This window comes from Cyrtonyx montezumae, unplaced genomic scaffold, assembly GCF_038088225.1.
Source record: "Cyrtonyx montezumae isolate F1298 unplaced genomic scaffold, pur_monq_1.0 scaffold_3, whole genome shotgun sequence".
NCBI lineage: Eukaryota > Metazoa > Chordata > Aves > Galliformes > Odontophoridae > Cyrtonyx > Cyrtonyx montezumae.
The window spans coordinates 79823463-79839161 of NW_027072034.1; the positions used below are offsets into that span (position 1 = coordinate 79823463).

At 39.6% G+C, this 15699-nt stretch overlaps 1 protein-coding gene across 6 annotated transcripts in view; it reads right to left on the reverse strand.

Moving 5' to 3' along the window:
• ST3GAL6 (ST3 beta-galactoside alpha-2,3-sialyltransferase 6) overlaps positions 1-15699 on the reverse strand; it is a 37881-nt gene that overhangs the window by 7489 nt on the left and 14693 nt on the right. For 4 of the 6 annotated variants that reach the window (XM_065742007.1, XM_065742005.1, XM_065742003.1 and 1 more), the window contains exons 2-6: positions 13062-13161; positions 12154-12222; positions 10735-10812; positions 7479-7582; positions 6141-6204 (exon numbers count right to left, since the gene is read on the reverse strand). In XM_065742007.1, coding sequence (XP_065598079.1) covers positions 6141-6204; positions 7479-7582; positions 10735-10812; positions 12154-12222; positions 13062-13150 — 404 coding nt within the window. In that variant the 5' untranslated portion in view covers positions 13151-13161. Of the gene's footprint in view, positions 1-6140; positions 6205-7478; positions 7583-10734; positions 10813-12153; positions 12223-13061; positions 13165-13411; positions 13469-15699 lie in introns of those variants that run through there. The other 2 variants (XM_065742006.1, XM_065742008.1) reach the window with 2 other exon arrangements.

The window sequence follows — 15699 nt, forward strand, 5'->3', positions numbered from 1 at the left end:
TCATATTTCAACAATGTGATGAATATATTTGTCTTATGAGCACATAGCTGATGTGTTTATCTATGCTGTATCTTGGTTGCTCCTTGTCCCCCACACAGGGGTCTCAATCCTGTTTCACATACAAAATATTTCAGAGGCTGCAAAAGTCAGGAAGTGGCTGCTTCTCTGTAAAATAGAATTTACACACTGTTTTCTAGTGGCTTATTGAACACACAACCAGATTGTGATACGGGTGCCATTCAGTAAACCATCTCCCACAGCACTTCAGATTTTTCCCTCTGGGATATAGCATGTGTGGAAAACTAACTTGAATTGTGATGTTCCTGCAATATATTGTACAACTCCACAACATTAGAGACCTCCAAGGAAAGCTACAGCGGGAAGATTTAGGTTCACAGTTTACCTCACAAACTTCTGAACTGTACGTGTAAAAACCTCAGCCCAATGACACATGACAGCTCTACACATGGTTTTTTTTTCCGTCCACTTATGAAACATCATCTAAACTTGCTTAAATGTGCTGAAGAGGAAGTAATAGGGACGTGCTTGATAAAAAGGCATCTTTTTATATGCCTAGAATACTGTCTGATTTGAATTCAGTGATATAAAACACTGAACTTGCAGTTAGATTTTACAATACATCCAGTCAAAATCCATCCTTTTAAGATACATTCACAGCTAGAAAACATATGTAAAAATTAGTAAACAGAGATACTAAACTAATGAAATTGAAATCTAACAGCAAGTTTTTCCAAGGAGTTGTCCATATCTTCTACTCTCTACTGTATATTTCAATGTTAGCAGAAGGCGTGCTTTGCTTGCAAAAGAAGAGTTGACAGGCTTGGTCTTGTTTCTCTCAGGAAGCCCTTACAGAACTCATTCATTTTCAAAATATATATTTTTTTCAATCTATTTACATTATATCCTGAGAAAGCATGCAGATGAACTTGCAATGAGTGTAGATGAACTCCTGCAACAATTACAGTGGGAGGAAGGGAACAGAAGTTACCCTTCTCAAAATCAGAATTGCTCAGGTTGGAAAAGACCTGCAAGATCATCAAGTCCAACCACAACCAAACCATACTACCCTAACAAACAACCCACTGCTAAATCATGTCCCTGAGCACCACATCCAGATGATTTTTAAACACATTCAGGGATGGTGACTCAACCACCTCCCTGGGGAGCCTATTCCAGAGCTTAACAACCCTTTCTGTAAAGAGGTTTTTCCTTCTATCCAAACTAAACCTCTCTTGACACAACTTCAGGCCATTTCCTCCATCCCATCACCAGTGAGAAGAGACCAAAGAAGGAGAAGAGACCTTTTAGCTTTGTTACTTGCAACTACACCACAGAGCTCAATACAAGACCCTAGGGCACAGAGAAGCAGCAGCGAAGAGAAATGGGAGGGGAAAAGGAAAACCAAAAAAGAAAAAACAACCCTCAGTCTAAGTGATTAAGATGAAAGGAGGGAAAACTGAAAAGAATATCTCACTTTTCAGTCATTTACAATTCTCAAAAACGTTACATTTCAGTCCTCTGGGCAGCAGCTGGGAAATTGTGATGTACCAACCTCACAGGTTACAAACCGAAATAGGTGATTTCTATTATTCTGACCAGAGCAAGCAGACAACAAGTTACTTGAAGCTGCACTGCTTGTTCTGACATTTGTAGCTGAATTTTAAATGATTCGTAATAGACTAAGTACCTTCCTACTTTTGGCCCAAGTAACAATTTAAGAAACTTTCTTCACTATATCCACCCTACCTATAATATAGGCTTCTCAGATTTCAGATGACACCTACTGAAATAACGTCTTCCAGCATGGTGTAAAAACAAGCAAGCAGCTTTTCAGTTTGTCCACTTTGCACTTTACAGTTGTGATGTATCAGAGTGTTCAGAGCAAGGAGGTAAAATAAATGGGACCTCGGAGCTGGGCAGGTGCTCTCAGGTCAAATCCACTTCCCTCTTCTTACTGAGAGATGCAGACCACGTCTCATTAGTGGCTTTTTAATAGCTGAAATACTGCTTGGACAAAAACAGACTGAAATGTGGCATTTGATAAGGCTTTCAGATCTCAGCACCCTTAGTAACATGAATACTGAAAAAAAAAAAATGTGATCAGCTGCCTTCAAATAACCTACATTGGAAATGTGAATTTCTGAAATGGATATCACAGCCAAGAAGCAGGGGAAATACTCATGATGACTTGGTACACATCACTGTGGAGTCAGAGATATACCCAAATCAGAAAAATCACCTTTTAATCTCTGTCAAGCCCAGGAACTTAAAGGCAGCCAACTCAAACAGGAAGTTTGGTAAGAACAGATATTTCTGAATTATCTTCTTCTAGCTGTCTCCACTAAGCATTTGAGTGTCTCCACTTACTGTGAAAGGTCTACACCCACAGTAAATGAGTCCACCGATAAGCAGGTAACTAAATGGTTTATTTTAGAAACTAGATACACTTGATGCACACGTGTAAATGTTAAGACCAATGAAAACTGTATAGGAAACCTGTTATGAAATAGAGGTGAAAAGTATATAGCAAGACTGGACTGTATTCGACTGGACTGTATTCAAAGACACTTGACGTAATCCGACTTCTACTTACTGCACACTACTGAAGTGAACTACTGATTTTCAGCAAATTGTCACTCGTAGACATTATACCCATCCCATTTCTTAAAGTTTACTTTTTTTGTGATTTCATATTGAGAAAAGGAAAAAAAATGCTCATCTTTTCTCAACATTAACAAATCAATGACAAGTAAATTCCAGTGTCATTAGATGACACTGGGCATTCTACACAAGCAGTAAAATGAACTGAAATATCCAGAGATCCAGATTACAAAAGCAAGTATGAATATATAAGAAAAGGATCTCAGGTATAGCAATGGTTTGAGTGACTAAGGGATTATACTTAGGTCAAGGAAATCTACATTGTTTACACATGGATCCTGATGCAAATGGCACAGAAACTGATCTCTAATACCAAAATGTAATACCTAAAACAATCACTTAAGCCCCTTTATTCACACTGTGTACAAGAGCCTCTTAACTTAAAGGTCAAGCATCAGTTTGTGTATTTCGTTTACATGGTGAAGAGACATTTTCCTAGCCCCATAGAAGAAAACTACTGTTCAGTGGCAATGTAGCCTTTAAAGTGCAAAAAAAGATTTCATTCTCAGCATTCCTGTTTCTCTGGAAAGAGAAACAAACAAACAAACAAAAACCCAACAACAACTAAACATATCTTGACCTCAGCTGCTTTAGCATGCACTCTTAGTAGTAGCCTGTTGAGGAATGCAAATCATTTCCTTTGAGGTTGTTTAGTAAAAGGAGGATGTGGAGGTCACATCTTGTTGACTCAGTATTGTGTAAGCGTATCTGTAAGAATTTACTGCTGATAAACTTGAAGAGTGCTTACTGAGTACTTGTGAAGAAATGGGTGGAGCACATTTGGAGGGTATTCTGTGGGTGGAACACATGGTCAGAAAGTGCTCTATGCATACACGCTCAGCATGGAAAACCCTTCTGCTGCAGGCTTCTCCACATAAGACAGTGACACTTACCTTCAGAACAGCTTTGTAAAACTAGACCTTTAAAGAAACATTCTGAACTAACATTAAAAAAACTACACTGTTCCAAAAAAAGAAATCCTTCAGAGCAAATCACGTGGCTTTACTGATGCTGCACACAAGTACAGCTCATGTACATACATTTGATGTTCACGTTAGCCCAGTGTTCATTAAAATACTTTAAAGTGAGATGTCCCCATCCCAAAAAAGTTTACAGGAAAATTTGATTTCTATTCTGTTGAGAATAGAGAACTAAATGACAGCAATACAGAACTGCCTAATAATTCTACTGCTGGAAAACGTGGTTAGGATCCATTTCCAAAGCGTTTCCTATTTAAAAGCCACTGTATGTTGGTTAAATGTATATTTTAAAGTTCTTTTTCCCTACAATGATTCATACTACATCAGCGCTGTACGCAAAAAATGATTAAGAACAAATACGCTGAATGAAGTCATTGAACATTCAATACATTTACACTACTGTTTGTTAAGCAGTGACAGTTTTGCTTCAGAACCAGCACAGGTGTGCTACTTCTAATAAAATAAATCATAATTCCCAGAAATTCTAAATATCTCTCTATTTCAAATGAAGATCCTACATTCAAAGTATCACTTGACTTTTGAGATACAGGGCAGATGCTTCAATTTAAGAGATGTTATGCTGTGCTACAAGGTTAGTTATAGCCAAAATCATTAGTTCTGAACTTGTGACTTCAGTAGATTTCTAATACAACCCTTAGAATTGTTCTTCAAGCTCCAAACAGAAGCCTAGCCTCTGTCAGTCAATTCTGTGCAAGTTTACCCAATTATCCTACTCATGCTAGAACACAGGTATTGAACTAATGTTTTATTCTTGGTTGTTTTTTCCCCATTCTTCCGAACTTGAAAGTAAATCCAAACATCCTAAATTTTAAGGTAAATACAGAAGAAGAAAGGAGTACAGTAGGCGAAGAAAAAATGAGTATTAAAAACATGAAAACTATTGGGTTTGAACACCAATTACTGCTTATATTGCACCTAGGTTTGATTAAAAATCAGTTCTTTGCCTCAGTATTTACTGGCAGGCAGGCTTCCCATGCCTCTCACCATCCTTGAATCTTTGAGCAGTGGCTAGGGGGAATAGGGTCCCTCTCCCTATAAGAGAAGAGCAAGTCTAAAACCATGAGACTGAATTTGTACAAATCTGTGAGACCAGATGACAAGGATCCCTAAGTCCTGAAGGGGGGCCACAGCAATGATCAGAGAGTTGGAGCACTTCTCTTACTAGGACAGGCTAGGGGAGTCAGGCTTGTTTAGCTTGGAGGAAGCTCCAGGGAGACCTCATTGTGGTGTTCCAGTACCTAAAGGGAGCTTCTAAGCAGGAAGGATACTGACTTTTTGTATGACCTGATAGTGATAGGACAATGGGGAATAGTTTTAAACTAAAGGGAGAACTTTACATTAGATGATAGTGAGAAATTTTTTATTTAGGGAGTGGTACGACACTGGAACAAGCGGCCCAGATTAAGCTGAGGATGCCCCATCCCTGGAGGTGTTCAACGTCAAGTTGTATGGTTTTCTGGTCAGCTTGATGTAGCAGATGGCAACTCTGCCCACAGCAGACAGGGGCTGGAACTAGATGACCTTTAAGGTCCCTTCCAACCCAAGTCATTTTATGATTTGCTTGACTACAAGTCTAAGAAATTATTTGTGTCACATGGTAAACACATCATTTTAGTAGACTTGCCAACCCACTCACCCTACCTCAAAAAAAAAAAAAAAACAAAAGCCAACAAGAGAAAACATACATACACACACACACAAAAAAAAAAAAAAAAAAAGAAAGAAAAACTCCAAAAAAGAACCAAACAAAAAAATCTCAGCAGAAGTGGCTTCCATCCAAGATTTAAACAAGACAATCTAATGAATGGAAAATGAGTTATCAAGGCTGCCAAACTCTGGTTACTCCCAGACTGCCAGGAAAGATCTTTCCCGGCTGCACAAGTCTCCTTTGGGAGCACAATGAAGTCATTTATGGGAAAAGGAAGCTGAACATGCATATGAGTTTGTGTTTGAACCAGGACAGAAGATGCAGTAGCACGGGAACTTGGGTAAAACTTATTGTTTAGAAACTTTCAGTCTCCAGTCCTTTGAAAATAATTTAGTTATGTAAATATGGTAAAAGCAATCTACTTACGCCAGTAATGACTTCAAAAGAGACTATATGCAATTTTTAAGGGTGTTAAGTTTCACCTTTCTTGAGTATAGAAAGACTAGAGAAAGCTGGAACTGGGTTCAGATAGCAAAATCTGAAAGCACATAGGAAAAAAAGTTCTGGAACTTTAAGTTTCCTCACTGAAAAAAAAATATTTTTTTAAATGTTGGCATTATAATTGTTTAAAACTAAACTTATTTAAACCTTGGAATCCATTACATACTGCTTGGACACACTGTAGGTTAGATTTGCATCGTATCTAACTTAAGCAAATTCAGGATAACGTCACTGACAACTTTTCAGATAAATACCAAATACTGAAAATTCAAGGAACAAAACCAGCAAAAAAAAAAAAAGCATCTCACCTGTCATCTTCATTGGACAGTCCACAGTTCTGCAGTCTCGAAAGGCCTAAACGAAAAAATTGTTCTAGAAAGCAAACAGAGACTTTAATGTAAAGATTCAATGCTTTGCAGTAAAAAAGCAAATATGTCCACATGACCACAGCCTTTTCAAACACAATAGTTTTCATGCACTATTAAAAAGAACTCAAAAATAAAACCTCTTCAAAATTACATGTTTATCGGAGCTGCTCCCTTGGAAGCTGTTCCTGACTCCACACTCCACTTCTGGAAAACAGCAAAGGATTTGCATCCAAAATAATTCTAGTTACAAGTAAGCAAGCACTGGAAAAGATTTTGTGGCCTTTTCTATTCTACCCACCTTCAGCTGAAGCAGATACAGCCTTGACCACTTAACTAAGGACAGGAACTGTAGTACACATTTTGGGAGAAGATATCAAACCAGTCTGTAATCACTGAGAAATCTGGGCAGAGGCACCTCTCCAGCCCAACCCCAAGGGAACGTGCCTGCTGGACACTCATGTGCTGCTCACTAAGAAAGAGAATTGTTAAAGCTCAATCTCAAATGCATTTTTCCTCATCACAGATCCAGAGGTGCAGGAAAACACACCATTCCTGTTACACTGATAGAGGGCAAAGTAAGAGGCTTAAGCCCAAATTTGCATGGGCACTAGGACAGTGCACTGATCAACATTAAATATTCTGAGGCTACTTGAGATTTATAGCCCTTGCCAAAAGGATACCTAATGCCCTTGGTTCTCCAACACCATCTACTCTGCCTCAAACAACTCAGACATGAGTAAGGAAATGCTGCACGGGTACAGCAGCCACACAATGGTGAAACTACCCCCTGTAGTCCCAGTGACAACCCTCGGTGGGAGAAGCCAGTCCTGTAAAAGGGAAATGTTGCTGACCTAACTGCCTTAAGTGGGAGAGCATTTATCTCACTAGGACTCTGGACCCTGATCAGCTTTAGTGTTGACTGAACCCCTTCACTCTCACTCAGCTGAAGTTTTCCCTAACAAAGCACTAGCTAAATATCTTCAGCATTTCAGCCCACCCACCAACAAAAGGAGGTTGAATAAACTCCACCCTCCTTCACTCCCACCTTCTCTCACAAGAGAGCACCTCCTCCTTGCAGCATTTCCTCAGTTAAGAGCCAGAAAATGAGAGGTCAGAAATGAAACAAAGCCATTAGGTAAACCATAGGTGCCTCAAAAGCACTAACATCAGTGAAAAGGAAAAACCAGACCCAGATACTGAGATAGCCTTACATGACATATAGGTGTTTCCATTAAAAAAACAAAAACAAAACCACACCACTACACAGGGAACACAAACCTGCTCTTTTTACTCCGTAAGGTAGCTCGAACTTATCACTTCCATGGAACTCTGCCACTCTGATAAAATCATTGGCACACAGGAACGGGTATATTTTGTCAACACTAGTGAAGGGAAAAAAAAAACAGTGTTTCAAAAAGTCAGATGGTGTATTAATAATAAGCTAGTAATTCCTGTAGTTGATTTTACGAATACTTTCTAGCCTACTTGAAACAGGTAAGTATCATCAAGTTTTAAACAAAAGTTCACAATAATGGATAGAAAGCAGGTGACAGAAGAGTGGAAGATTCTATGATGATTCTGCAGGGATCAAAGGCCCTCTCTGCTAGTATAAGTTATGTAAATACATTAAGATTCCATGCAGTGAAAGAGCTCACACCATGAGACAGCATATTTCATAGAAACTAACCCAGTAAGACAATGAGTTACTTCTGGTATAAAAAGTAAATAATCATGCTGAGGATAAAAGCAATAGAAAGCAAGAATAATGTGAAAATTATTATTATATACAGAAGTTTAATGAGAAAGGACAGGATTTGAAGTAAGTCACTCCAAAAGTAATGCCTCCCGATAATGTGCACGGAAACTTCAACTTTCAAAACATCAGTGGGGGACATTTTTTCCAGATGGAGGAATTCAACTCCAGACCTTAGCTTCATACACGCTCTCATGTCAGTTACCATTCTGCCAGACCGCCCCTCTGCTGCCATCTGTCACATGGCAACAACACATAAAGAAACACTGATGTGAAGGTTCAGCCTCTGCTGCCATACCAACACCTGCCTCTGACAGCATGGGCCAACATAATAACAAAATAGGAATCCATTTTACACCAGTCCCCATATTTTAACTTGAAAATATCTCAAATAAGCTGGTTTCTTCAGGTGAAGCATATCCATTCCAAATAAGGGTCACTTTACGGCTGTATTGACACTATTAAGTAGTTGAGGGACAAGAGGATTAGACTCATACAGCAAAAGGTATGTAGCTTCCATGTCCAGCTTACACACACTTCAAACGTTTTGTTCTGGACTAACACTAGGAGGATCCCACCACCCACACAGCTCCTGCAGTGCACCTTGTGACATAGCACTGTCTGAAAGGAGCCCATTCCACGTGTGTCACAATTGCTCTACAATGGGAAGCACAGTGGATGGGATTCACAAGATTTCCCTCAAAAAACACATTCCCCCCTGACAAACTGGAACAGCAGGGCATCAAGATGTACGCAAGATCAAGAACAGGCCACTTAAAAAGACAATAGCCACAGTCAAGGGTTATTTTACAGCAGGGAAGGGACTCTATTACTCCATCTGCCAAAAATCAAGCCACATGAATGGATCAGTCCAAGTCCTGCCACATGCTACCATGCCCTCAGATTCACCTCAATTAAGTCAACTTGTGCTCATTGAACTCACTGACTTTTCAATGATCCTGCATACTAGGTCTTAAATATATTAAAATGTAAACACATAAGCATGCAGCTACATGGAGAAAAACAGTGCTGCCACGACCAGCACAACTTGTTACTCCCACTAAGAATAGCAGCATACTCGCTCACACACACACCTCCCTCTAACAGTCTCACAAATCAAGTGTTTCATTAAGTTCCAATATTCAGAAGGTACACAAGAAAAACAACAAAAATTACACACCAAAAACTGAGCTATAGGTTAACCAGGCAGATCAGCTAACTTTGAGACACTATGCGCTAACTGTCCATACTAATTAATAACTTGCCTTGCTGTGCAAAAGCAGCTGATAAGCTTAGCCATAATAAATAATTTATCTACTGCAAAGGGGTTCTTAATTCTAGCTCTGGTTCTTTTCCAATAAATAATTTGGCCAGGTTAAACACGCTTTAAACTTCCTCAGGCTATTACAAAGTACACAGCCCAAATATTCACCTCACAGAAGCTATCCCTGTAAAGTAGCTGTGGAAACATCCAAGATACTCAGTTCTCACTCTGCACCTCCTTCCAGAAGAGGAGTGAGCATTTCCAAGTCCTTCCCTGCTTTGTTGATCAGGAGCAGATCTACTCTGTTGTGCCTGTCACCAGGACAGCCTGGAAACACAGTAGGCAAGGAGCCTCAGACACTCTCAGAGTCAAGCAGCTAACCAAGACCCACAGACTAAAGCACAGCAAGCTCTGAAGAGGAGAAAGCTCAGGATTCTTGTATGTTCTTTAAAATAATAATAGCACTGAATCAAAGCCCAGTTTTCTTGTACATAAAAAAGACCTTAAAAAAAAACAAACACATAATAATGACATGTTTTAAGAGTCCTTTGGCCAGGACTTGACCTAAACACCTTCCCAAGCTTTTCCCAGGGCCACACTCAATGTTTGTTCATATAAAAAGCAAAGACAAAGCCAACAATGTGTCTTGTTTGCTTCTGCTCCTGCAGCACCTTTTTGATCTTTAAGACACATTTCTAATAACAAAAACTCCCAGTATTTCCTCACAGACATTTTGGATGTACTTCTGTGATCAGATATCTCCTATGTTTTGGGTAGGAGCTCTCTTTTTCATTTGAAGGCTTCTTACACATGGGAAGCTTCATTTGTTACCTTAAAGCAAAGGACAGCTACATAATTCAACAGCACCCATCAGAGGAACAAAGCTGTGAACTACTCCAAGCTTCATAAAAATTGAAGCTCTCTAATAATAAAAACCTACTAAAATTTCAAGGAGAAAGAAAAATCATGTTTCATTAAAGACTGAATGAATTTTTGCACGTTTCATACTCTTCCCTTTGGAGAGGAAAAAAAAAAAAAAGGAAAAGACTTAAAAACTTCTCTGGTTCCTGGTTGCTAAAGAAGTGCCTAGCTATCAAAACACCTTAATCTTAATTCAAGGCTCTTAATAGCAAAATAACTGAGTTTTAGTCGTGGATATGAAGGTTTCTTCCATGAGAATACCATGAACAGGGAGGAAAAGGTAAGGTCTTGATTTTGATCAAGAAAGTAGTTTCACTGTTACTAGCTGGAATACATGAAGTAGTATTTATGTATTTATGCAGTATATAAAAGAGCAAATTGAGTTATCTGTGCCGTGTCTCTCTGATGTTGAACCATGACAAGGTACACAATTTGTGTTGCCACAGCCAGAAAACAAACAAAAATGAATATAAACTCAGAAGATGTACTTACAAAAATCAAGATGTGAAACAGTCCAGAATATCTAAATAGCAAATATTTCTACCTAAGTCAGCACTACCTTTCCACCTCTCCACTCTTTCTCACAGAGTACTCACTCCAGTAAAGATTCAAATGCTGGTTTCAGAAGACAAGTATCTAGCACGTTCCTTCTCTCCACAGCCGTAGGTGGCAGCCTACAAGAAAAGAATTTCAAATAGCAAGAAAAGTAATGGGTAGTGGGAACAATGTAGGAAAATTCAGACAACCAAAACTAGCAAGTTGATTACTGAATTAACACTGTGCAAATGGGAAAACTTGGCCTCTGTTGGTATGATGAAGATGGCTCCTCCTGACTGCAGTACGATTATTGTCACTAGTAGGGCTTTCACTGCACACTGCTGCTCCAAAGGCCCACAGCTTCCCTTGTTAGGCAACTCTTACAGCAGCCATAAGCAGAGGTTACATCTCAGACCTACCTGGAAAGAAGCAAGACACCTCAGCTGAATTACCCCTGTGACCTACAAGAGAGCCATACCAACGCTCCTCAGAGAGGAGAGGGGAGCCACGCAGGGTGCTTCAAGGAAAATTAAATTACATGAAGATAAGTAATTCCCTCATAATGAGGCTAAAAAGCCAAGACTTATATTTCTAAGCACATTCCCATCTTGGCATTTTAGCTTCTTTAAGAACAACATGAAGCCCAGAAGGGAGGGTAAAGTTCAGTGAGAGCAAAGCCTGCATATGGGTTGCATTAAGAACAGAAGGATGAGAACACCACATTAAAGCTTCAAGTCATACAGACCATTAAGGTTAATTGCTTTCAGTAACCTCAAGTTGTCATGTGAATACTGACACTGAGAAAGCAACCTATGAAATTAAGCTGCTGGTCAGCTCATTGCTTTCCAGCATCAACCTCACAGATGGCATTTTGCAAGATAACTTCAGAAGTAACGGAGACCTTCTTTCAAGTTTTAGCGCAGGCTCTCATTAGTCTCATAAACCTAATTGCAGGAATTTACCAGCGCAGGATTTGCTTATACAAGCAATTGCATATCAGACAAATGAACCACACCTCTGGTTTCCTAAAATTAAGCACATACATTGCCCTTACAGCTGTAATTTTAACCCATATATAACTCTGAATTGCAGAAGTTTGGAAGCTGAAAACAAACATCCTTTCAACAACTCTCTGCTTGCTACAGATAGCCACAGTTAAGTGGCCATAAATATTAAACAAACACTGGAAATATGATGTGGGCACATTCCTTTGAGCAACCTGATCTAGCTGTAGAAGTCTCTGTTCATTGCAGGGGAGTTGGACTAGATGACTTCTAAAGGTTCCTCCCCACTCAGAACGATTCTACAATCCTTTCTGCCAAACATGCTACAATTAAGTTTATAACACTCCATGGGCACAGTTATACAAAGACCAGTTGAACTGAGGCTACAGATTTTAGACTCACTCCCTCCCACCTCCCCAAAAACTAGAAGGAAAAGAAACAACAAAAAAAGCCCCACCCAGCTGCTGAACTTACTGAGTAACTCCACTAGCCTCACTGGAAGGAGGACCCCTCACAGAAGAAGTCTGTCCATAAAAGTTAATCCTGCAAAAGGGGGAAATGGTGTAACAATGAGGTTTGCTATATACAGAAACCACAACAGAGAGCCATTTGTATCAATTGTATGCTTTAAGTGAGATAAACACAAGTAAGCCAAACACTAATGTTAAAAGCCATCACTATAGTCTTCATAATACAAACACGTCAGCCCCGATCATACCCATGCAAAGTCCAATGGATACTCAATGTCTGCAGTAAGTTTAGACCCCAGGCCACCTGTCCTGTGTGCCCCAGGGACAGCAAGGGCCCACCTTCCAGAATTTTGCCTACAGGACTTAGTAAACTTCAGCTTTGCAAGAAGGTTCTCGCTCCACATGCAGATATTATCACGCGCTATCATGCGTAGGGCAGGTCACTCCCACGTCATTTATCTGTGGTAGTAAGCTAACACTAAGCATACAGGGCAGGAGTGGACACAGCACAGACATATGCTGCTGAACAAATAGACCTCCCTCATCACAGGAGCATCTATTTTCATGATCTCAGAGCAACTTCCTATCCTTGAGGACTTTAGCTCTCCATAAGTCCAGCTTCACATTGTCTGCTTGGCTTAAAAATGACACAAGAGGAAGGGTGACAAGACAGAACAATTACATTCATTCCCTCACTGAAACCACAAAAAAAAAAAAAAAAAACAGAATAGAAAAAACAAAGAACACGTAACAGAAAGAAAACAGAAACACAAAACACATATACACCCACAGTAATCATTCCATCCATCAATTATTCATAGACAACTGCTCAGCAACACAACAACTAACAGCCTCATATCTCATACAGCCACAAGGGTGTTTGCAGTGTAAGTAAACGAAGTGTCACCATACCAATAGAAGTTATTTCTCCACAGATTTCCGTGTAATATACCATACATAACAGCAGCAGCCAGAATGAAAAACAGAAGAACTCGTTTCATGACTGGTAAACCTGAAATAAGAAAAAAACAATAAATTTAAATCCAAATTACAATAGCAAAATGAACTTTCATGAAACATCTTGCAATCTGTGAAGGGAAACCACTATTATTACAGCCTCTCTCTACCATCACAAGTTTGATAGGGGACCACTGTAGTTTGATTTTTTCAAACTGAGCCCCAGAAACAGGAGTTGAACACTGCTCTGCATCTAACACACACACTTACTCTGCACAGTAACACAAACACCAAGGAAGGCTCACTTCAGGCTCACTCTGAAGACTGTAGAAAGACAGGTCTTCCAGAGGTGTGTCAGAACAGGAGTTCCACTTCGTCCACTAGATTCATAAAGAAATCAGCCTGTTGGGCCAGAAGTCAGCCTTCACAGGTACCTCGCAGATTCTTCTCTTCCTTCTGACCCCACCCACTGTCTTTTTCATAATTACACAGCCAAACCAGCATGCACACACACTATGCAGGGTGCAGATAAGCTGACGCCGATGAATCTGCCACAGATTGCTGCTGGCTTCTAAAGGACTATTGAATATTCTAGAAGTCCAGTTTTGGTCATTTAAACCAGAACTGAAGCTGCCTGCTCACACCCTCATGCCCTGCTCATTCTCCAGCTCCTGACACAGGCCAGGCTTCACTGCTTAATAACAAAAGAATGCTATACTTATGCATAGTAAAGCAAGGGAGAATTAGGACCCCATCAGTGGAAAGCACTTAGGAACTGGTAAGTTTAGGAGAAACAGCAGAAAATGTGTTTGCTTCTCGAGTCAAGTGTTCACCTCGTTGCAGATTAGTAAAACAAAACCAGAGAAATACCAGAAGCTTCTGCCCTCCAGACACGCTGGGGAAAAGTTCAGCATTGCTCACATCTTAACAGACTGAGCTGGCCTTTCAGGAGCTATGAATGAACCGTTGTTGCCTAACCCTCCTGGAAGTCCAAAATAGATATTCTGGCCACAAATTACTGTGGAAATTTACTTGAGAGCCATATCCTTCTATTATTTTGACCCCTCCCCCCCGTCACAGTAAGGGTAAGCAGGTTCAGTACACACAATGCATAAACACCTACGTGTGCATTTATGTATTTTAAAGCAAAGGTAACAAATAGCTTTCCAACAGAAGCAAGTCATATCCAAACAACCATGTTGCTGTGTTTGTCAAAAGCAAACCCTTTGGCTTTCTGATGTGGATTTGAGAGGGATTTTTTTTTGAAGAGTTGCTGTTATTTTAAACTTGCACTTAACAGCATTAAAACAACAAAACTCAACGTATGAACAATCCAAGCAATCTATAGCAATATGCTTAAAAGTTAAGGAGCAAACTACTGCCACTCAAAATTTTATGGCAGCACCCACCAGTAACAAAGTCATACAACGAGCGAGCTATAATCTGTTGATCTCAAGCACACTCTCCAGGGCTGTCCTGCTCTCTTCTGGATGGAATACCAAAGGAGGCAGCTATTGGCATTTCAATCATTTTTAGTCAAGTCTCATTAACAGCGCCTCCATTATCCATTATCTCCATTAATAGAGAACCTTGATAAGTCAGACCAAGCTGCATGTAACAAAGACAAGGCAAAACTACCCAGTAAAGGAGAACTTAATCATAAATATTGTTTGCAACATTATTATTCACAGATGGGGAAAAAAAAATTCTCCTGTAAAGTATTTACAAAGATACTGATAGATTATGTAAAGAGTTAGTGAAAATAAAAGCCAACATGGTTCTTCAAACAACATCATAAAGAATCCATAACAACTTCCAGCATCTTATGCAGGACACTCATCCTATCATATGCATGCAAATGTAGCATCATTAGGGGTGTTTCTAACACAGCTCTTAGGAACACAGAATGGTCTTTAATTACGTAAGTGCCTCCTCACTATCCCATCCCCCCATGCCTGACTTCACTCAGGGCTTTATGGAGACAGCTCTGTAATCAAGGAAGATGATCTTTTTTAAGTGAAGACTTTCTAAATCTGATTTAGTAAATAGAAACTATGAGTTATTTTTAATGGTGACAGCGTTTTCCAGCTCTCCCTTCCCCTTTTTGAAATAAATGGCTGTTAGAGAAAGTTAGTCAAGGGAAAACAAACTACTATGACACAAATATTGCACTAGAACATTTCCAAAGTGAGAGATGAAAGAAAACAGGGAATCAGAAAGACATGTTTTGGTTATGAAACAGTCTCATTCCAGCTTACAAGACTAGGCATTTAGATTTAAGTTCCTCTACCTAATTGAGGGAGGTCATGGTGCCCTTAGGTCAAGGTTGACCAAGGTTAATTATGCAAGATGGAAAAATCTTAAACTCAACTATTCAATCCCCTCTGCTTTCTAAAAACCCTCCAATGGCAAAGGACGAAAGAGGTATGCAAGCCAGAGTCTCAACAAGCACCTGACATACACAATGATAGCTGCTCTGTTTTCTGAAAGCAAGCAAGCAACTGGATGCATAAGTGCTTTTTAAAAGGATAGTAATCACTTTTTAACAGAAGTCTAAGCTAACTTCTGCTGTTCAACTTCTCGCCCTAGCCAA